The sequence below is a fragment of the Gorilla gorilla genome, chromosome 12, assembly GCF_029281585.2.
Source record: "Gorilla gorilla gorilla isolate KB3781 chromosome 12, NHGRI_mGorGor1-v2.1_pri, whole genome shotgun sequence".
Lineage (NCBI taxonomy): Eukaryota > Metazoa > Chordata > Mammalia > Primates > Hominidae > Gorilla > Gorilla gorilla.
Genome location: NC_073236.2, coordinates 49,515,532 through 49,536,556, shown reverse-complemented (window position 1 = coordinate 49,536,556; position 21,025 = coordinate 49,515,532). Strand labels below are relative to the sequence as shown.

At 45.0% G+C, this 21,025-nt stretch overlaps 1 protein-coding gene across 2 annotated transcripts in view; it reads right to left on the bottom strand.

Moving 5' to 3' along the window:
- Positions 1-20,656, bottom strand: part of MERTK (MER proto-oncogene, tyrosine kinase) — a 133,567-nt gene extending 112,911 nt beyond the window's left edge. Inside the window, exon 1 of one of the 2 annotated variants that reach the window (XM_031008269.3) lies at positions 19,950-20,656. In XM_031008269.3, the coding sequence (XP_030864129.1) occupies positions 19,950-20,010 (61 nt within the window). In that variant the 5' untranslated portion in view covers positions 20,011-20,656. Of the gene's footprint in view, positions 1-19,608; positions 19,682-19,949 lie in introns of those variants that run through there. The other variant, XM_055378291.2, reaches the window with a different exon arrangement.
- Between the last annotated feature and the right edge of the window lie 369 nt (positions 20,657-21,025).

Genomic DNA, 21,025 nt, shown 5'->3' with positions numbered 1-21,025 from the left:
GACTCAGACCATTCAACTCTTGCAATGAAATATGAATACTGTATATAATATCATGTTTACTTAACCAAAGGTTTCCCTCTGCTTTCTCCACTGGCAGCATGCCAAGTGTCATAGAAAGGCTCTGAGGCAATACTGTCTGGCCAGGGTCTCAAAGGGGCTTTCCCCTCTGGGTGTCTGGGGTTGATACTGCCGGAGGCCCAACTGTGGCTTTCATAAGACCCAGATGAGATGCTCAGTTCATGTTAACTTTTCCATCATGCCACTCCCAAAACATATACTGCAGCCTACCAGTACCTGAATTACAATTACTAAAAAGCCAATCCTTAATGACAAAACAATTTTCTTTTAAAATGTGACTATCTCCGGAAGACCAGACCTGTTAGCAAGAAGTTTGTTAAAGTCCTCCCTAAGTAACAGAGAACAAAGAATCCCCTCCAAAAACAGACTAGATGTACTTTTCCCTATTCTTCCCACTAAGTACACCCCAGAACACTAGATATTAAATAAGCATTTTCAAAACTCTGACTTACAGTAGTCAAAAATCACGTAGAACAGAACATAGATAGGATGGTGGTTGCCAGGGGCTAAGGGGAGAGGGAATGGGGAATTAGTGTTTAATGGTTACAGAGTTTCAGTTTTACAGGATGAAAATGAATGGTGGCCACGACTGCACAACATTATGAATATATTTAATTCCACTGAGCTCTACACTTAGAAAGGGTTAAGATGGTAAATTATATGTTATGTGTCTTTTGGCATTTTTTTTTTTTTTTTAAAGACAGAGTCTCACTCTGTCACCAGGCCGGAGTGTAGTCGCACGATCTCGACTCACTGCAACCTCCACCTCTCAGGTTTAAGCGATTCTCCTGCCTCGGCCTCCGGAGTAGCTGGGACTACAGGCGCACGCTACCACGCCCAGCTAATTTTTGTATTTTTAGTAGAGATGGGGTTTCACCATGTTGGCCAGGATGGTCTCCATCTCTTGACCTTGTGATCCGCCCACCTCGGCCTCCCAAAGTGCTGGGATTACAGGCGTGGGCCACTGCACCTGGCCTCGTCTTTTAGCATAATTTTAAAAAACAAGACAAAACTCTGAAAGGTAGAGAGAAGCAGGCAGACTGGCTAGGAACCTCAGGACTCAAGAACAAATGGGTTTCCTTTTGCCCCGTATGTCCTAGACTAGGAGCTAAAGACAAGGAAAGGGGCAGCCCAGCCAGACAGAAAACTTTTAGACAATAAACTGCTCTACTCCAGGCAAGCAACCCAAAACACATCACGGCCCCGTCCCCATCCACACCAGCAAAAGTCAAGTGAGAAATCTAGACTTCCACCCTCACCAAGCTATAGAGAAGTACTACAAGTGGCCCTCCAGGGTGGTGTCAGAAAGGGCCTAGAGGAAGTAGAGAATTAAGATGTCTAGCTCCACTGACTGGCGTGAGGACCATGTGGGAGCCAGGCCTTCCATCCCCACCCAGCATTAATGAAGCAGTGAAGCATCTCTCCTCCTCCCTACTGGGGCAGTATCTGGGGCCTGCAGAAAGTCAGGGCTTTCACTGCCAACCAGAAAGGAGGCCATCCTTCCCCCTACTCTAGTGTTTGGGGAGGCCAGGTGGGGAAGAATTGGAACAGAAATGAGGCACTTCTACCCCTCTGAGCCAGAGAGATATCAGTGGAAGCCTGGTGGGGAGCCGGAACTGCCACCTGACCTCTGACCAGCAGTAATGAAGATATCCCCACACTCAGATGTCAATGGAGGCTGAGTGAGGAACCTAGAATTCTACCCCTACCTGGCAGCAACGAGGCAGCATGCCCTCTTCCCCAGCCAGAGCAAGTCAGAGGAAAACAGGTAAAACAGAAGACTAAAATAAGATCCAGGGTCTCAAAATGTCTGTGTGCCAAAAATAAATAAATAAATAAAACTGATCTCAAGCAGAATGAAATGCCAACATCAAAATGACAAATCTTCTGAAAAATCTTTTAAAGAAGCAATCATAAAAATATTTAAATGAACAATTATGAACATGCTTGAAACATGAAAAAACAGAAAGCCACAGCAAAGAAATACAAAGTCTCAGTAAAGAAATAGAAGATTTTTTTAAAAATCAAAAGGAAATTTTAGAACTAAAAAAATACAATAACCAAAAATTTAAAAACTCGATGGATAAGTTCAACAGTAAAATGAAAGGGGAACAAAAGAAAGAATCGGTATACTAAAAACAAAACAATAGAAAAGTATTCAATTTGACCATGAGAAGAGACTGAAAAAAATGAATAGAGTCTCTGGGACTACTATTAAAGATCTAAAATCCATATTACTGAAGTCCTGAAAGGAGAGGAGAAAGAAAGCAAGGCTAAAAGAGAACTTGAAGGGCCAGGTGCGGTGGCTCTCGCCTGTAATCCCAGCACTTTGGGAGGCCAAGGTGGGCGGAATTGCTTGAACCTGGGAGGCGGAGCTTGCAGTGAGCCAAGATGGTGCCATCAGAGTGCCACTGCACTCCAGCCTGGGTGACAGAATGAGACCCTGTTTCAAAAAAATAAAGAAAAGAAAAAAATATAATCTATATTTATAGAACACTCTTCCCAACAATAGAATACACATTCTTTCGAAGATCAATGATATAAAGCAAACCTCAACAAATTAAAAATAACTGAAATCATATAGTTTATGTTCTCTAATTGCAATGGAAATAACCAGATATTAATAACAGAAACACAATAGAAATTCTCAACACTTGCAAACTAAACTTATTTATTTATTTATTTTGGAGATGGAGTTTTTGCTCTTGTTGCCCAGGCTAGAGTACAATAGTGCAATCTCAGCTTACTACAACCTCTGCCTCCCGGGTTCAAGTGATTCTCCTGCCTCAGCTTCCCAAATAGCTGGGATTACAGGCATGTGCCACCAAGCCTGGCTAATTTTTTGTATTTAGTAGAGATGGGGTTTCACCATGTTGGTCAGACTGGTCTCGAACTCCTGACCTCAGGTGATCCACCCGCCTCAGCCTCCCAAAGTGCTGGAATTACAGGTGTGAGCCACCACACCCAGCCGCAAACTAAACTTCTAAATAGTCCATGGGTCAAAGAAAAGTGTCAAGAAAAACATTTTAAAAAATACGTTGAACTAAATGAAAATAAAAACGCAACATGTCAAAATTTGTGGGATACAGCTAAAGCAGTGCTGGGGAAAATTTATAGTATTAAAACAGAGGAAAAGTCTCAAATCCATCATTTAAGTTTAGAACACAGGGAAAGAGCAAAATAAACCCAAAACAAGCAGAAAGAAGAAAATAATAGATAAAAAAAGAAAATGAAAAAAAAAGCAACACAGAATCAATGAAACAAACAACAAATTCTTTGAAAAGACCAATAAAATTAACAAACCTTTAACAAGACCAACAAAGAAAAAAATGAGAAGACAAATTGTTAATATCAGGAATAAAACAGGGGAAATCACCATAGACTCTGCAGACATCAAAAGGATAAGTGAATAGTAGAAATAACCACACATGAATTTGGTAGCATAGAGGAAGTGAATTAAATCTTCAAAAAACATAAACTATCACAACGTAACCCACATGAAATAGATAATTTGAATCAGGCTATAACTATTAAGGAAATTGAATTCATAATTTTTTAAACTACCGAAAAACAAATCTCCAGGCCCAGATGGTTTCATTGGAGAATTATGCCAAATGCTTAAAGAAGAATTAACACCAATTCCACATAATCTCCTTCAGAAATTAGAAGAGAGGGTGGAACTTCCCAATATATTTTATGAAGCTAGTATTGCTCTGATACCAAAACCAGACAAAAACAATATAGAAAAAACAGATCAACATTCTTCATGAATATAAACGCAAAAAAATTATTAACAAAATATCAACAAATAGAACTCACCAATATATAAAAATAATTATATACCACAATCAAGTGGAATTTATGCCATGGATAGAAAGCTAGTTCAGTATTTGAAAATCAGACAATGTCATCCAGCATACTAACAGACTAAAAAAATAAAAACCACATGATCATTTAACAAAATTCAATATTCGCTCATGGGGGAAAAAAACCCTCTAAGAAAATTAGGAAGAAGTCAGACATGGTGGCTCATGCCTGTAATCCCAGCATTTTGGGAGGCCAAGGCAGGTAGATCACCTGAGGTCAGGAGTTCAAGACCAGCATGGCCAACATGGTGAAACCCCATCTCTACTAAAAATACAAAAATTAGGCCGGGCGCAGTGGCTCACACCTGCAGTCCCAGCTACTCGGGAGGCTGAGGCAGGAGAATGGCATGAACCCGGGAGGCAGAGCTTGCCGTGAGCCGTGATTGGGCCATTGCACTCCAGCCTGGGCCACAGAGCAAGACTCTGTCTCAAACAAACGAACAAAAATACAAAAATTAGCCAGGCGTGGTGGTGCACACCTGTAGTCCTGGCTACCTGGGGGCTGAGACAGGAGAATCACTTGAACCTGGGAGGCAGAGGTTGCAGTGAGCCAAGATCGTGCCACTGCACTCCAGCCTGGGTGACAGAGGAGACTCCATCTCAAAAAAAAAAAAAAAAAAGAAAGAAAGAAAGAAAGAAGGAAAGAAAAGAGGGGCACATCCTCAACTTAATAAAGATCTGAAAAGAAAAATGGATGGGAACAAGGCAAGGATATCTGCTTTCCCCATTCTTATTCAACACCGTGCTGAAAAGTTGTAGCCAATGCAATAAAGCAAGTAAAAGAAATAAAACACATCAGAAAGAAAAGATCAGAAAAGAAGAAAATAAAAGGATTGCTATTTGCAGATATGATTATCTTCATAGAAAATTCCAAGGAAGGCTAGGCACAGTGGCTCGTGCCTGTAATCCTAGCACTTTGGGAGGCTGAGGTGGGTGGATCACCTGAAGTCAGGAGTTCAACACCAGCCTGGCAAAAATGGTGAAACCCCACCTCTATCAAAAATACAAAAAAATTAGCCAGGCATGGTGGTGGCATGCGCCTGTAATCCCAGCTACTCCAGAGGCTGAGGCACAAGAATCACTTAAGCCCTGGAGGCGGAGGTTGCAGTGAGCCGAGATTGCACCACTGTACTCCAACCTGGGTGACAGAGTGAGACTCCATCTCAAAAAAAGAAAAAGAAAAAAAAGAAAATTCCAAGGAATCTATAAAAAAGTCTCCTTGGAACAAATAAGTTATTTTATCAAGGTTGCAAGATACAAATTATTGTATTTCTACATATTAAGCAATAAACACATAGACACTGAAATTAAAAATACAATACCATTTACAATCACTCCAAATGGTGAAATACTTAGGTATAAATCTAACGAAGCACATACAGAACTCATCTGCTAAAAACAACAAAACACTGATGAAAGAAATACAAGAAGATATAACTAAATGGAGAGATATACTGTGTTCATAAATTGGAAATCTCAACCTAGAAAAAATATCAATTCTCCCCAAATTGATATACAGATTGTAGTATAATTTCAAAGTATATATTTGGCCTTTGTCCTTGATTCCTGGCATAGAGGTCCTTTAAGCAATGTTACAAATCTATGTTCAATATCTTCTACTGGGTAAAAAGCAAAGGACCCAGTACCTGTATCAACCCACACAGAAACTTTTTCACCTTTCGCCAGGCCTTTTACCTAGACAGTCTTCTCTAATCCTGTGAAGGGTGTATCACTGGAATTGTCCCCAGTTCATAGACAAGGATCCTGAGGTTCACAGGTGCTAAATGACTTGCCCAGCTCTCCATGGCTAGGAAGGAATGAAGAGGGCTTCTCACAGCCATCCCCTACCCTAACCTTGCAGTCCACATACAAGCCCCAGCTACTGAGCCCTGGGTTGCAGGTGGTTCTGAGGGTTGAACTGAGGGAAGGCTCCAGTGTGTGACAGCCAAGGGTGAGGATGGGGCACTGAATGATAAGCATGAGTGGCGAAAGAGCCAGTTGCATCACTCACTTCACAATCTAGTTGCAACCTGCCCTGAGGAGTATTCTCAGATCTGTTTAGAGTACTCTTGGGAAGAAATATCTTAGTCCAGATCTCCCATGGCAATAACCTGCCTATAAGATGTGCAGGACTGGCAACATATAATGGGGCTGAAATTGCATATAACCTACAACTCAGTATTTCCACTCCTAGACTCACACATGTCCATAGGGAGACATGTAAGAAAGTTAAGGGCTCTCAACTTGGATAGGGGTTTTGATACCTATATTTATTAAAACTCATCAGACTCCACACTTAAAATCTGCACATTTAATTATGGCAAAGGAAACCTCACAATAGAAAAGAATAATGTTCATGGCAACGTTGTTTGTAATAGAAAAATTCAGGAAAACCTAAATGCCCATTAAGAGGCAATTGGGGCCGGGTGCAGTGGCTCATGCCTGTAATTCCAGCACTTTGGGAGACCGAGGTGGGCAAATCATGAGGTCAGGAATTCAAGACTGGCCTGGCCAGCATGGTGAAACCCCATCTCTACTAAAAATACAAAAAAAAAAAATTAGCTGGGCATGGTGGTGGGCACCTGTAATCCTAGCTACTTGGTAGGCTGAGGCAGGAGAATCACTTGAACCTGGAAGGTGGAGGTTGCAGTGAACCGAGATCGCGCCACTGCACTCCAGCCGGGGTGACAGCGTGAGACTCCGTCATAAATAAATAAATAAATAAATAAATAAATAAATAAATAAATAAATAAAGCGATTGGAAGCCAGGCACAGTGGCTCATGTCTGTAATCCCAACACTTTGGCAGGCCGAGGCAGGAGGATCACTTGACCCCAGGAGTTAGAGACCAGCCTCGACAATGTGGCAAAACCTCATCTCTACAAAAAAGTTAAAAAACAGCTGGCTGTGTTGGCATGCACCTGTAGTCCTAGCTACTCAAGAGGCTGAGGTGGGAGGATCACTTGATCCCAGGAGTTTAGGCTCCAGTGAGCTATGATGGCACCACTGCATTTCAGCCTGGGCAACAGCCAACTCAAAAAAAAAAAAAAAAAAGGCTGGGCGCTATGGCTCATGCCTGTAATCCCAGCACTTGGGAGGCTGAGACGGGCAGATCACTGGAGGTCAGGAGTTCAAGACCAGCCTGGCCAACATGGTGAAATCCCATCTTTACTAAAAATACAAAAATTAGCTGGGCATGGTGGTGTGCACCTGTAATCCCAACTACTCGGGAGACTGAGGCAGGAGAATCACTTGAACCCAGGAGGCGGAGGTTGCAGTGAGCTGAGATAGCGCCATTGCACTCCAGCCTGGGCAACAGAGCGAGACTCTGTCTCAATAAAAAGAAAGAAAACAAAAAAACAAAAGGAGGAGATTGGATAAATAAAACTATGGTATATTTACATATTTGTCTATGAAGATAAATGAACAAAGGTTACACTTTTCAACTCAGATGAATTTAGCAAACTTCACAAACAGTGAAAAAGCAAGCTGAAGAAGAAAGCATACTATTTATATGAAATTTTATAACATGTATGTGGTAAGCTGCTGCTAGTGTCCTGCTCAGCACCCATTTCCCCTTGTTTCCACAAAGGGGACCCAATCTCATTCAGGGTGGCAACTTGCCCAGCTAGCACACTTGACTTGCCACTCTTCCTGGCAGCTTGGACTAATCAGAGAAAGGTTAGCTGAAGTCCATAGCATAGGGCTTCGTATCAAGTTATCACCTTCTTTTTTAAAAGCTGCTTTAATTAACATAATTGTACATATCTATGGAGCACATTACACATTACTGTTAACTATAGTAATCCTACAGTGCTACGGAACACTAAACTTATCCCTCCTATCTTGCTGTAATTTTGAATTCTTTAACAAATCTCTTCCTATCCTCCCCTTCCTCCTATCCTTTCCAGGCCCTAGTATCCTTTGTTCTACTTTTTACTTCTACAAAATCGACTTTTTTGTTTAGCTTCCACCTATGAGTGAGGACATGTGGTGTTTAACTTTGTTTCTGGCTTGTTTTAATTAACCAAATGTCTTCCAGTTCCATCCATGTTGCTACCAATGACAGGATTTCATTACTTTATGGCTAAATATTTAATAGTATTCCATTTGTGTGTGTGTATATATATATATATATATATATATATACACAAACACACACACACTTTTTTTTTAAGTTACAGGGTCGGCCGGGTGAGGTGGCTCATGCCTGTAATTCCAGAACTTTGGGAGGCCAAGGCGGGTGGATCACCTGAGGTCAGGAGTTCGAGATCAGCCTGGCCAACATGGTGAAACCCCATCTCAAATAAAAATATAAAAATTAGCCAGGCGTGGTGGCAGGCGCCTGTAATCCCAGCTGCTCAGGGTGCCAAGGGAGGAGAATCACTTGAACCCGGGAGGCAGAAGTTGCAGTGAGCTGAGATCATGCCATTGCACTCCAGCCTGGGGGAGAAGAGCGAGACTTTGTCTCAAAAAAAAAACAAAAACAAAAACAAAACAAAACAAAACAGAGACAGGGTCTCACTCTGTTGCCCAGGCTGGAGTGCAGTAAGGCAATCATAGCTCAGTACAGTCTCAAACTCCTGGGCTCAAGGAGTCCTCCCACCTCAGCCTGCTGAGCAGCTATGACCATAGGCATGCACCACCATGTCTAGCTAATTTTTTTATTTCTAGTAGAGACCAGGTCTTGCCATGTTGCCAAAGCTTATACCACATTTTCTTTATCCATTCATCCATTGATGGACACCTAGACTGATTCCTTAGCTTGGCTGTTGTGAATAGTATTAAACATGAGGGTGCAGATGTCTTTTTGATATACTGATATCCTTTCTTTTGGATAAATGACCAGTAGTGCAATTACAGGATCATATGGTAGTTCCATCTGTAGTTTTTTGAGGAACCTCCATACCATTCTTCATAGTGTTCCTGGACCAACCTGAGGGTTGGGCTGCTTATTCTCATGCCCAATAATGAGATGCAGATGAACTGGGAAAGAAGGGAGTTTCTTTCTCCCTGGGTACAGGGAGAAGGCCTGGAAAACATCACCACATCAACTCAAAATTACGTTTTCCAGGGATTATATACCTTCTAAGCTATATGTCTACATGTAAGTGTGCATTCATTTAAAGACATAAGTGATTAACTTCTTCTAATCTATAACTAAGATCTGAGTCCTGAGGACCTTCTTCTGGAGCCTCAGTAAATGTACTTAATCTAAGTGAATCCAGGTGCTGGGGTGATTATCCTTATTATCTTGTCTCCCGCTAAATCATGGAGGTTTGAGGAGTTCCTTCAGACCCCCAATAAACTTGTTTGTGGAGGTCTGGGGAATTTCTTAAGATCCCCAGTAAAACTTGTTTAATCCTAAATGGGGCCTGTTAAGAATTCCTTTGTTATCTTGTCATGATTCAAGGCCCAGGAAAGGCCTGGGCAAAACTTCTGGTGGGCTTTCATTACATTCCAGCCTTTGTATGAGGGCACCGGCTCTATTAGCTTTTAATATTTAACTTAACCACTCAGTGCTGAAACAGTTGTTACAGAGGCCTGCGTTAGTGAGACCTGGCCTGCCACAATAGTGGCTGTGATAGTTTAAATCCCCACCAGTAGTGTATGAGTTCCCTTTTCTCTGCACCTTTGCCAGCATTTGTTATTTTTTGCCTTTTTGACATAGCCATCCTAAATGCAATGAAATGAAACCCGGTTGTAATTTTGGTTTACATCTCCCTGATGATTAGTGATGTTAAGCATTTTTTCATATATTTATTTGTTAGCCATTTGTATTTCTTCTTTTGAGAAATATGTTTAGATCACTTGTTCATTCTTTAATCGGATTGCTTGTTTTTTGCTGTTGAGATGTTCCAGTCACCTTCTTGATAAAAAGGACAGACTCAGCTGGTATGAGACTTTTTGTCCTTTTCCCTTCTGCTTTTTTCTGCCTGGAATGCAAATGAAATGCCCAGAAGCACAGCAGCCATTTAAGGAACAATGTGTTCTAAAAGCATACACTATAGATGTCAGAGCCAAGAGCCAGGTCATTGACTTTATCATGGAGCGAGCCACTGTCTAATCCCAACCTGGTTGCTGTCAGACTGCTTGTTGTATGAGAAAAATACTCCCCTTTTGGTTACACCACTGAAGTAAGGTTTTCTGTCATATGCAATCAAATGTAAACCCCAAATGACATGGTGCAGAACAACACTATAGAGTGTTACCAACATAATCATGTCAATCATGGTCAAAGGATAAAGACATGCATGGGAATTGAAACACCCAATGTGGGATAATGGTTTTCTCTGGGTGGGAGTGAGGGGATGACACTGGAGAGAGGAACGACTGGGGACTTCCACTGTAGTGCTAATGTCTGACTTCTTACGTCAAGTAGTGAGTACACAGGTGAGTTTTATTACCTGTTATATCCTTTTGTGTATCCTAAATATTTTATAATAAGATGTGAGTATAAAGAGTAGGTGAGAGGAAAAAATATAATGGTAAAAAGGGAAAGGCCTTACTATTTACTGGTTGGCCCACCTGATTAGCTGTATCTCTTTCCACCAACAGGTCCTAAAATCCTAAGGGCACTTGGCTTAATGAATCATCCAGCTCAACATTCTCACTTTATCTAGGAATTGCCACCTCCCTTGGATAAGCATAATTAGCTTACTCCTACCCTCAGTGGCCAGGTTCTGATACATACCCCTCCTGGGATGGGGTAATAGAGAGAGGCTCCCCACCACTGCCCAAGAATCAGACATCAGATATACTGCATCAGTGGAGTATAATGAAAGAGGTGGCACAGAATGGCTTGGACATACACAAGGCAGGGCCACAGCCCCAAAGATTGAGTCCACGGGTCCTGGGAACCTGAGCTTCTACCTTGTGAAAATGCTTCCTAGGTACTTCTGAAGCATACCTCTTCTTGAGAACCCCTGTCATGAATCATTGTCTTTATCCTTATCTTCCCAGCCAGAATATTTAAGAGCGTTGCATTCTACAGTTTATATCACAAAATATTTTTTAAATTTCCAATTATAAAATGACATAATAATATTGAATGAATAAACTTTTGAAAACGACATCATTCTCCCTGATCCTGAAGATTCTGCTGTTCCCCCTCGGGGGGGATATGCCCCACTCCATCCACCCCGGAAAAAGCTTAGTCCATCCCTCTGTCTCTCAGAAGATTTAGCAGGAAGAGGTCATATGTGTTTGGGGAGATCCAATATTCTCAGAAATATACCTCCATGTTTCCAGACTATTCTATTGCCCCAGAGTTGGAGGGGGTACTTACTGGAGGAACAGACAGCCCAGGTGGCAGGGAATGGCAACTGTCAACAGCAAAGAACCCACTAGCATCACTCTTTTTTTTTGATACAGAGTTTTACTGTTATTGCCCAGGCTGGAGCGCAGTGGCACAATCTCGGCTCATTGCAACCTCCACCTCCTGGGTTCAAGTGATTCTTCTGCCTCAGCCTCCCAAGTTGCTGGGATTACAGGCATGCGCCACCACGCCTGGCTAATTTTTTGTATTTAGTAGAGACAGGGTTTTACCATGTTGGTCAGGCTGGTCTCAAACTCCTGACCTCAGGTGATCCACCCACCTTGACCTCCCAAAGTGCTGGGATTACAGGCGTGAGCCACCACACCTGGCTGCATCACTCATTTTTAATGAAACTCTTCACACAGCCTCCATCTCCATTTCTGGGCTGATGCCTAAGAAAGTTCACACTCAGAGTCACGCACAGGGCTGAGGGTCAAACTCAGGCTGAGGCTCTGTGTCCCAAACTGCATGGGAGAAAGTATCCCTTCCCACCTCTCCCCTTTAGATGGAATCAGTGTTCTGCCCCAAAGGGGCCTAGAATCATCCATCTGCTTTCCCATGTGACAAGTGAGGATGTGGAGTTTTAGAAGGAGGACACACTGTACCCCAGTTGTCCCTGCAGGTTCCTCTCAAAGCTAGGATGAGAACTTACATCTTTCAACTCCCAAAGTTGTTATTTTTTAAACTAAGAGTGAATCTAAAAAGCTTCTTTTTTTTTATTTGCTCCAAAACTTTCAAAGAACATTGCTTTCATCACCAAATCTTCAAATCATGTGCCAGAATTGTAAAAAGGCTTAAAGGCTGGTTTCACTTCCTGTGTGGAGGCAGCCTGACATTAATTGGAACAAGTGAAAAACTGGCCTCCAGGCACACACAACACTTGGGAAGTCCATGAATATTTATCACCTCACTGAGAATTCCCTAAGCGGCACAGTGACAGAAAACAACTTTCAGTTAAGTTTGAGTCTCTGTTCTAATATTCTCCACTAAGACAGCCTGTTCTTACTTGCGAAAGTGATCATTTTCAAAACCATAATGAAGCCAATCTACTATTGGTAGCTCTAACCACAAGGCCCTAAGGCTTAAAATAACAAAACAATTCCTTCTCCAAAATAAACAAGGCTTTCCTTTGTGTATCTAATGAGAGGCAAGACCACAGCTAAGGCAAGTTCTAAGATGTTTACTGTCCCTGAATGCTGAGGTATCTAGATCCTCAAAGAAAAAGCAGATTACACAAAAAAAGGGACCTGTCAGAAAGCATTTGCATAAGTGCCAACCTGAGATCTAAATCCAGAGGATGGACCCCTACTGGAGTGACCTAGGGCAGAGCACTAACCCTGTGATGATTGGATCTTGTTTTCAAGGGACCAACAGAAATACATGGAAGGCACAGAGTACAAGGAGAAACATACAAGTGTAAAATGTGCTGGCAAAAAAATCCAGGCATTGAGCTTCTGAAATGAAATGGGGTTTCTCTAAGCACAAATATAAATGTTCTTAGCTTTTGGTGTAATTTTATTCCAAACATAAAGCCAACATCTGTTCTCTCTTTCTCTTTCCCTCTGCCCCTTCTCCCTGCCTGCCACCTCCAAGACTCATGGAAAATCCATTTACCATTGAGTGAAAGAAGCACTGATAATTGAAGAACTAGCCAAGAAGGATGAAATAAAATGCTTTAGAATTGAGTGTAGGTTTCTGGCTGGGCACGGTGGCTCACGCCTATAATCCCAACACTTTGGGAGGCTGAGGTGGGCCAATCACCTGAGGCCAGGAGTTCGAGACCAGCCAGGCCAACATTGTGAAATGTTGTCTCTACTAAAAAATACAAAAATTAGCTGGGTGTGGTAATGGGTGCCTGTAATCCCAGCTACTCGGGAGGCTGAGACAGAAGAACTGCTTGAACCCAGGAGGTTGAACCCTGGGTTCAATCGCTTGAACCCAGGAGGCTGCAGTAAGCTGAGATCACGCCACTGCACTCCAGCCTGGGTGACAGAGTGAGCCTCCATGTCAAAAAAAAAAAAGAACTGAGTGTAGGTTTCTCAATGAAATGTTTGAGACATAATCACCCTTTCTTCTTTATCACTCTGAAACACCAGGACCTGAGGAGGTGACCTGGCCATAGCAGCCCAGAGTTTCACATGCCGGCCATGTCCCTAGATCCTAGTGCCTGTCAGAGGCCCCGAGAGTGAAAATGTGGCAGCTCCCATGAAGGGATGGCTGTCCAGCTGCAGAGTCTCACAAAACTAGGGAAGATCTAGGCCCTCCCTTCCTGTGGCTAAGAATCTTTCACCCAGTTCAACAGCCATGGTTCAGACAGAGAAAACTAAGGCCTAGGAGGGAGGAAGTGCCAGGATGGCAGGTATTCTTAGTATCCTTGTTCTCCAAAAGGGGCCTGCTGATCCTAATGGAATTCTCTGCCCCTGCCAGGCTGCATTTTTAGCACTTCGGCTGGAGGCAGGAGTGGGAGACATAGAATGAAAAGAGAGGGAACTGGTTTAACTCCGGTCACGGGTTAGCCAATGCCCAGAGTGCCAGAGGGAGAGTAATCAGGGCTCCCTCCTGGGCACCTGAGGGTTGGCTCACCCATGCCATTAAGCAGGAAGTACCAGAAGCCAGGAGTGCACCTGGGGCCCTTTGCATTTCCTACAAGACCACCTGCGGACACATACTCACGCCTGTACACGGAATCTACTCTAAGAACCAAAGCCTCATTTTCTCTATGTTGCAGCCAACTGACCTCATTGGGAAAACCTAGCTCGATGTGGTAAAAAGGAAAAGAATTTTCTGAGCTGGGTGAGGTGGTTCACTCCTGTAATCCCAGCACTTTGAGAGGCCGAGGTGGGTGGATCGCGAGGTCAGGAGTTCAAGACCGGCCTGCCCAACACGGTGAAACCCCGTCTCTACTAAAAATACAAAAATTAGCCGGGTCTGGTGGAGGGCACCCGTAATCCCAGCTACTCGGGAGGCTGAGGCAGAGAATTGCTTGAAACCAGGAGGCGGAGGTTGCAGTGAGCCGAGATCGTGCCACATGCACTCCAGCCTGGGCGACAGAGCAAGATTCCATCTCAAAAAAAAAAAAGAATTTTCTGGATGTTCACACTCAAAAACCCTAAAACAAAACAAACACAAAAAATAAAAATAAAAAAATATAAACCACACCCAGTTTGGAAAAGAGTTATGTGGGAAAAGTTGAACAGGAACTGGACTTCATTTTTATACCTTCCTGAGAGGCACATGACAGGAAGCTATTCCTGTACTATGTCAAGTTTGAACTCCATAAGGGAAGGTATGGGGGCAGGGGTAGGAGGGGAATGGCAGTCAGGGCGGGCCCTGCTTCTCTGGAGAACTGCTTGGTCCTGGGTGGGTTTTGCTCAAACTACTAGGAAACAAAAACCTAAAGAGCTGCAGCAAAGGACTTGGGCACTCTAGGGCGACATCGGAGGGCCCCTTCACCAAAGCATTCTGAACAATGGAGGGTGGACCATTCAGGATACACTTCAATAAGAAAAGAACCCTCCTCCCAACACCTTATGTTTAGGAAAAACATTTCCCCCAAACTTGAGTTCAGAAGAATGGAGGAGAACCATTGGTAATAATGGCAAATATATTTTAAGCACATATCATCTGCCATTAGCTCATTACGTCCTCCTAACAATTCTATGAAAAGAGCCTCCCACTGTACCCAAAAAGGAACAGAGGTTCTGAAAGTTAATCACCACCCCCAAAGCCCCAGAAGCCAGTCCCGGTTAACACTTTCATTCCAGTCCCCAGAGGCATAGTGTGCCTCACACAGTGTGAACCCCCTTTCAGTTTTTATAATAATTAACCTCCTGCTGAGAAACATACCAATTCAGAGCCATGTGCTTTGGGTTAAGATTAAACTAATGACAAGGGCCAAAGTCAAGGCACCCAGGGCTACCTGCCCCTTAGCAAGGAGTTGTTAGAACTGTGTTTAACATGAAAAATTACCTTCTGACATTTTTTTTCTAGTTGGAATAGTTAGGACAATGTAAAATATGTTTGGGGTTAATACAGCCCAAAAATCTGTCTGGTTTTAATTGACTAGCTCCTCCAGCAATGAAATCACATTGGCATCACAGCAAAATAAAAGATTGTTTTCTATTAACCAAGCCCCGAATGTGAGGGCATGGGAGCTCCAGCAATTCTGTTTCTGGAAAAGCCAGTAGGAAAAGAGAAGGGTGAAGAGCACCTCGTAAGACATACAGGGGCTTGGTTCCTTCATGCTGTGCTCTGATACTCACTGAGCACCCGTATGAGCTCCATGCTGTGTTAGCAGTGAAAAAGACAGCAGCCCTGCCACCAGGAGCTTACCTTGTGGTGGGGGGACAGTGGAGGAAAAGGAGTAAACAAAGAGGTAAGGCTGGGTGCCATAGCTCACGCCTGTAATCTCTGCACTTTGGGAGGCCGAGGTAGGCGGATCACCTGAGGTCAGGAGTTCGAGACCAGCCTGGCCAACATGGTGAAACCCTGTCTCTACTAAAAATACAAAAATTAGCCAGCTGTGGTGGCAGGTGCCTGTAATCCCAGCTACTGGGGAGGCTGAGGCAGGAGAATTGCTTGAACCTGGGAGGCGGAGGTTGCAGTGAGCGGAGAATTTGCCATTGCAAGACTCTGTCGATAAAGAAATAAAAAGAGGGAGGGAGGGAGAAAGGAAGGGAGGGAGGGAGAAAGGAAGGAAGGAAGGAACGAACTGATCAGGTTGTGAGAAGCATTATCAGGAAATTAAATTTAAGGGATAGTGGGGTGTATGCGTATGATACTTTGGCAGGGGGTGGTTATGGGGGAAGGCTTCTCGAGGAGAACCTCTGAACTGAAACCCAAAGGATGAGAAGAAGCCAGCATGCTGAGATCTTGGGGAAAAGGTTCCAGCCAGAGGGAACAGTCACTGCAAAGGCTGCTCAGGCCCTAGAAAGAAGACACAGGTGGCTGGAGTGGTGGGAACAAGAGGGAAGTGAATGGAAATGGGTCAAAGAGGTTTGCTGTGAGTCTCTGCAAATTCTAGTAGGGAACAGGAAGCCACTGGAAGATTTTCAAGTGGAAAATACAATCAGATTCGTTTCCAAAATCTCATTCTGGCTATTATATGGAAAGCGACTGTTTCACATGTGTGTTCAAGGTCCCAGCTCAGTTTTTCTACCCAGCAGCATGTTCCCAATTCACAGGCATAAAAAGATTGAACCTCTTCTTGACCAATGCTGACCAGTAACTCACTGACCCTTCTCCTACAATTATCTGGAAATTATTTCAAAAATTAAGATTTAAAAATATAATTATTGGCTGGGTGTGGTGGCTCATGCCTGTAATCCCAGCACTTTGGGAGGCCAAGGCAGGCAGATCACCTGAGGTTGGGAGTTCGAGACCAACCTAACCAACATGGAGAAACCCTGTCTCTACCAAAAATACAAAATTAGCCAGGCGTGGTGGTGCATGCCTGTAATCCCAGCTACTCAGGAGGCTGAGGCAGGAGAACTGCTTGAACCGGGGAGGTGGGAAGCTGCGGTGAGCCGAGATTGTGCCACTGCACTCTAGCCTGGACAGCAAGAGCAAAACTCTATCTCAAAAACAAAAAAACATAATTATTGTTAATTTTTTTAAAATTGTATTCAGCTGTGCATGGTGGCTCATGCCTATAATCCCCACACTTTGAGATGCTAAGGTAGGAAGATCGCTTGAGCCCAGGAGTTCAAGACCAGCCTGGGCAACATAGTGAGACCCTGTCTCTACAAAAAATAAAAAATTAGCCAGGCATGGTGGTATGTGCCTGTGGTCATAGCTACTTGGGAGGCTGAGGTGGGAGGATCACTTGAGCCTGGAAGGTTGAGGTTGCAGTGAGCCGTGATGGTGCCACTGCACTCTAGCCTGGGTGGCAGAATGAGACCCTGCCAAAAAAAAAAAAAAAAAAGAAAAGAAAACAATTCCACTCAGCATTTTAATAGGTCAGAATAATTTTCTAAAAGTATTCATTTTTAAAATATGCACCATGTACTTTCAAAAAGCATTTGAAGCCTTTGGAATAAAGCCCACAAGCAACAGAACAACTTAAAAGTTCCCTCTGGGAAGATGTTTACAATATACTGGAATACATGTTACAATATCAGTTTGGAAGAGAAATATTAACATTAAAGAATCTTAAAAGCCTAATTTACTCTAAGGGTTGAGTTTAGCTGCACACATAGCCTCGTCATGAGCTAAGTCCTCATAATGCGTTCATTTTTATCCACATTTATATTTATCTTGCTCCATCCTCTCCCTGGCCCTTCAGAGAGCCACCGCTTGCCTCATTTTGCTGCTCAATGGCACCCCCATCAGAGACTGAGCAGAAAGGAAAGACTGGAAAGCCTCAAATGCTCCTGGTTTGGCAGTTCCGGTTCTGTGTGTGCATGTCTTTGTGAGACGTGTAGTGTGTATGTGTGTTGGGGGGCAGAGGGGAATTCCTGGGTTAAAGTGATGCTTAAATTTTATTTACCCATTCTTCTATACTTCTACAGTGTAGAATCTACACACATATTCTCACTGTCTCTCTCTCTCTCTGTCTCCCCTGTGTGGTCAGCAAAGCACTCAGACCCACAATGTGTAATAAGAAAATCTTAAAAGTAGATGAAGAGTCTAATTTCCATGTTTAATTTCTTCATACAGCACTCCTTTGTGCTGTAATTCTGCCAGTGAGAATCCCATTCTTTAAGCTTTTCACAAGGTGAGATGTAAAACTGTCAGACATCTCACAGGTAAAGTTCAAAACCAAAAGCAAAAAGTGCAAGAAGAACAATTGGTGAAACTTTTCATTCTTCCAGCTGGGTGGATTTTAAAAGGCCTTTTTATGATTGTCTGATTAAAGTTGATTGTCGGCTACAAAAATTTGTTATTACAGCCTTTTAAAATTTTAGAAAAACAAAAGCACTCCAATTTTTAAGTATTTAACACAAAACTATTGTTCCCATTACTTTCTCCATAGTTCTCACCACATTCACTACCTCCAAGACTATTCACGGCCAGTCCTCACTAGTAGCAACAAATAACAGATTTGCAGCAGATTATGAAAAATGGGGCTGGCAGAAATGCTGAGGAATTTTTGAAGGTTTGGTGGAGGGAGGGGCAGTGGAGAACAGAACTGCTTTAGTTCTTTGCCTGGCTCTTAAAGTTTGTTTCAAATTGCTATGTTGCCCCAAATTATAAATTGCTTATGTAATTTAACGTGCAAAAAGTGGATGCACTGTTTAAGAATTTTTCATTTGAGTAAATGAGCTTTCAAAGGAAAATCTCAAAGGAAAAACTTTTAAGTAACTTACTTGACTATAAACTGAGCTTTCCAGGTATTCCTAAAAAACATCTTTGACTGTAATAGGTGAAGGCTAGTCAAGTGCATTCTCGACCAAAAGAGAGAAAATCTACATGCTGAATGGAAATAGAAACCTTTTAGCTAAAAGAAAATACTTGGAATGTGTTTATTTAGCATTTTTCCCCTTTCTTTTTCTTTTGGGTAAAGCCTGGTAAGTTTATTCCAGCCTCCTCAAGAAGTGCATCAGCGATCAAACTTGAAATCTGTTCATCACTCACTCCCCAAATAAGCTGTTCAAGCAGAATGAAACCGGCCTTCCTTGCCTCCACGTATCAGTCCAGCATCTTGTATTAAAATGCCTGGAACAAGACGGGCGCGGTGGCTCACGACTGTAATCCCAGAACTTTGGGAGGCCAAGGAGAGCAGATCACAAGGTCAAGAGATCGAGACCATCCTGGCCAACATGGTGAAACCCCGTCTCTACTAAAAATACAAAAATTGGCCGGACGTGGTAGCGCGCGTCTATAGTCTCAGCTACTCGGGAGGCTGAGGCAGGAGAATCGCTTGAACCCGGGAGGCGGAGACTGCAGTAAGCCGAGATCGCGCCGCTGCACTCCAGCCTGGCGACAGAGCGAGACTCGGTCTCAAATTTAAAAAAAAAAAAAAAAAAAAGCCTGTAACAACACTTCGCTGCATCCAGATAAACGTAAACGTTGCCGAGCACTGTAACTTCTGTTCTGCCATAACAGGAGTGAAAACGCTCCCCTTTTCCCACACTCTCTGGGTGCCCCTAAAAAGGGATACTAATAATGCCCGTAAGGGCCCATTGGGAGCAGCCAGGACTGCCGTCCCCCCCCGGCCGGTCGCTCGGCCTCAGTCTATCGCGGCTCCCGGACTGCGACTCCGACTCCCGAAGCCCATTCGTTCGCCCCGCGCCGGTCCCTCGGGAGACCGGATCTGTGGCCTCCGGAACTCCGGCCAGAGCGGGGCCCCACCATGCAACTCTAGTGGAAAGTTCTCGTCGCATTCCAGACCAGACCTGCTACCTACGTTCCACTCGTACGAACTTCGGGACTTGCAGCGCGCCCGGCCGAGCTCGATTTCCTCCTCTGCGGTGAAGAGGGGAGGCTGCAACGCCGACCCCGACCCGGCTTCACCACGATGCGCACCCACAAGCCAGGCTGGGTACCCTCGGGACGCTTGAGGCGCCGCGGTCAGTGGACGGTAGGTTCGCCTACGCCCCCTTCTCTGGCACCGCAGTGGGTGGAGGGTGTTTGCAAACTTGTCCAGCAGCCAGGCGCGCCCCTGTGGACGCGCTCCCTCCCCAGAGGCCCCTGCTTCCTCCTGGGAGCCCCCACCCCCTGGCCTGACCCCCAGCCGGGCGCACTCACCTCTACTCCAGAGCGCGGGGAGGAAGAGGCCCAGCAGCAGCGGCAGCGGGGCCGGCCCCATCCCGGGGCTGCGGATCTGTAATTTCTCTCCGGACGGATGGACAGATGGACAGATGGACGTCCCGAACCTGCCCTGTCGCCGGCCAAGCGCGCCAGCGAAGCTCCCTGTCCAGGCGGCCCCGGCAGTGAGTGCCGAGTGGCGGAGCCAAGCGGCCGGCGGGAAGTGCCGAGGGCTGGAAGAGGCGGGCCGGGGGCCGAGCCGAGGCCGACCGGGGCTGGAGGAGAGGAGCGGGAATGGGGGCGAGTCCCGGCGGGCCCAGCAGGTTGGGGTGGGAGGGGGCGGGAGGACGAGGGGGAGGAGGGGCGTAAAGGGGAAAGGGAGGGGGTTGGAGAGAAGGGGCGGGCCGAAGGCCACCGCTGGGCGGACTGCGGGGAAGGGGGCGGAGAGGAAGGGGAGGGGGCTGAGAGACCCGGAGGGAGCTGGAAAGAGAAGTGAAGGGGAGGGGTGGACTGGAGGTCCACAGCAGACGGCTCTGGCCGCTGCGCGGGTCCGGAGCCCCACACGTGTGGGTGGGAGATAGGGAAGGACAGAAGGTGGGAGAGGAGTAGAGGATGCCCGAGGCAGCCCCCAGACCCAAGAGGAGGGTCCAGAGGCGCCCCCGCATTCCAGGCTTGGCTGACACAGAAAACCCTGGCTGCGCCGCTCCCAGAGGCCAAGGCCACGGCGGCAGCGCTCCCTGCCGAGCGCTCCTCCACATCCATTCCGCTCGCCGCCGAGCGCCTCCTGGGTACCCGGCCCGAGGTGCGCGACACGGCCCTGGCGTCGAGGAGCTCACCTTCCCAGGGGGAGGGGTTCCTGGGAAAGGACGCTTTGCCGTGGCTCCGTGACGAGCCAGAGAGAGGTGACACTCAAGGAGGGAGATGAACGTGAATGACAAAGTGCAGAGCAGGAGTGGGGAGAGGGGGAACCACAGCACGTTACTCTCATGGACCTCTACAAGGTGTGCAGGGTCCAAGAGGCAGTAGCAGAGAGTGAATCCTAAGAGAAATGTAACTACTTACGCTAATAATGGCAA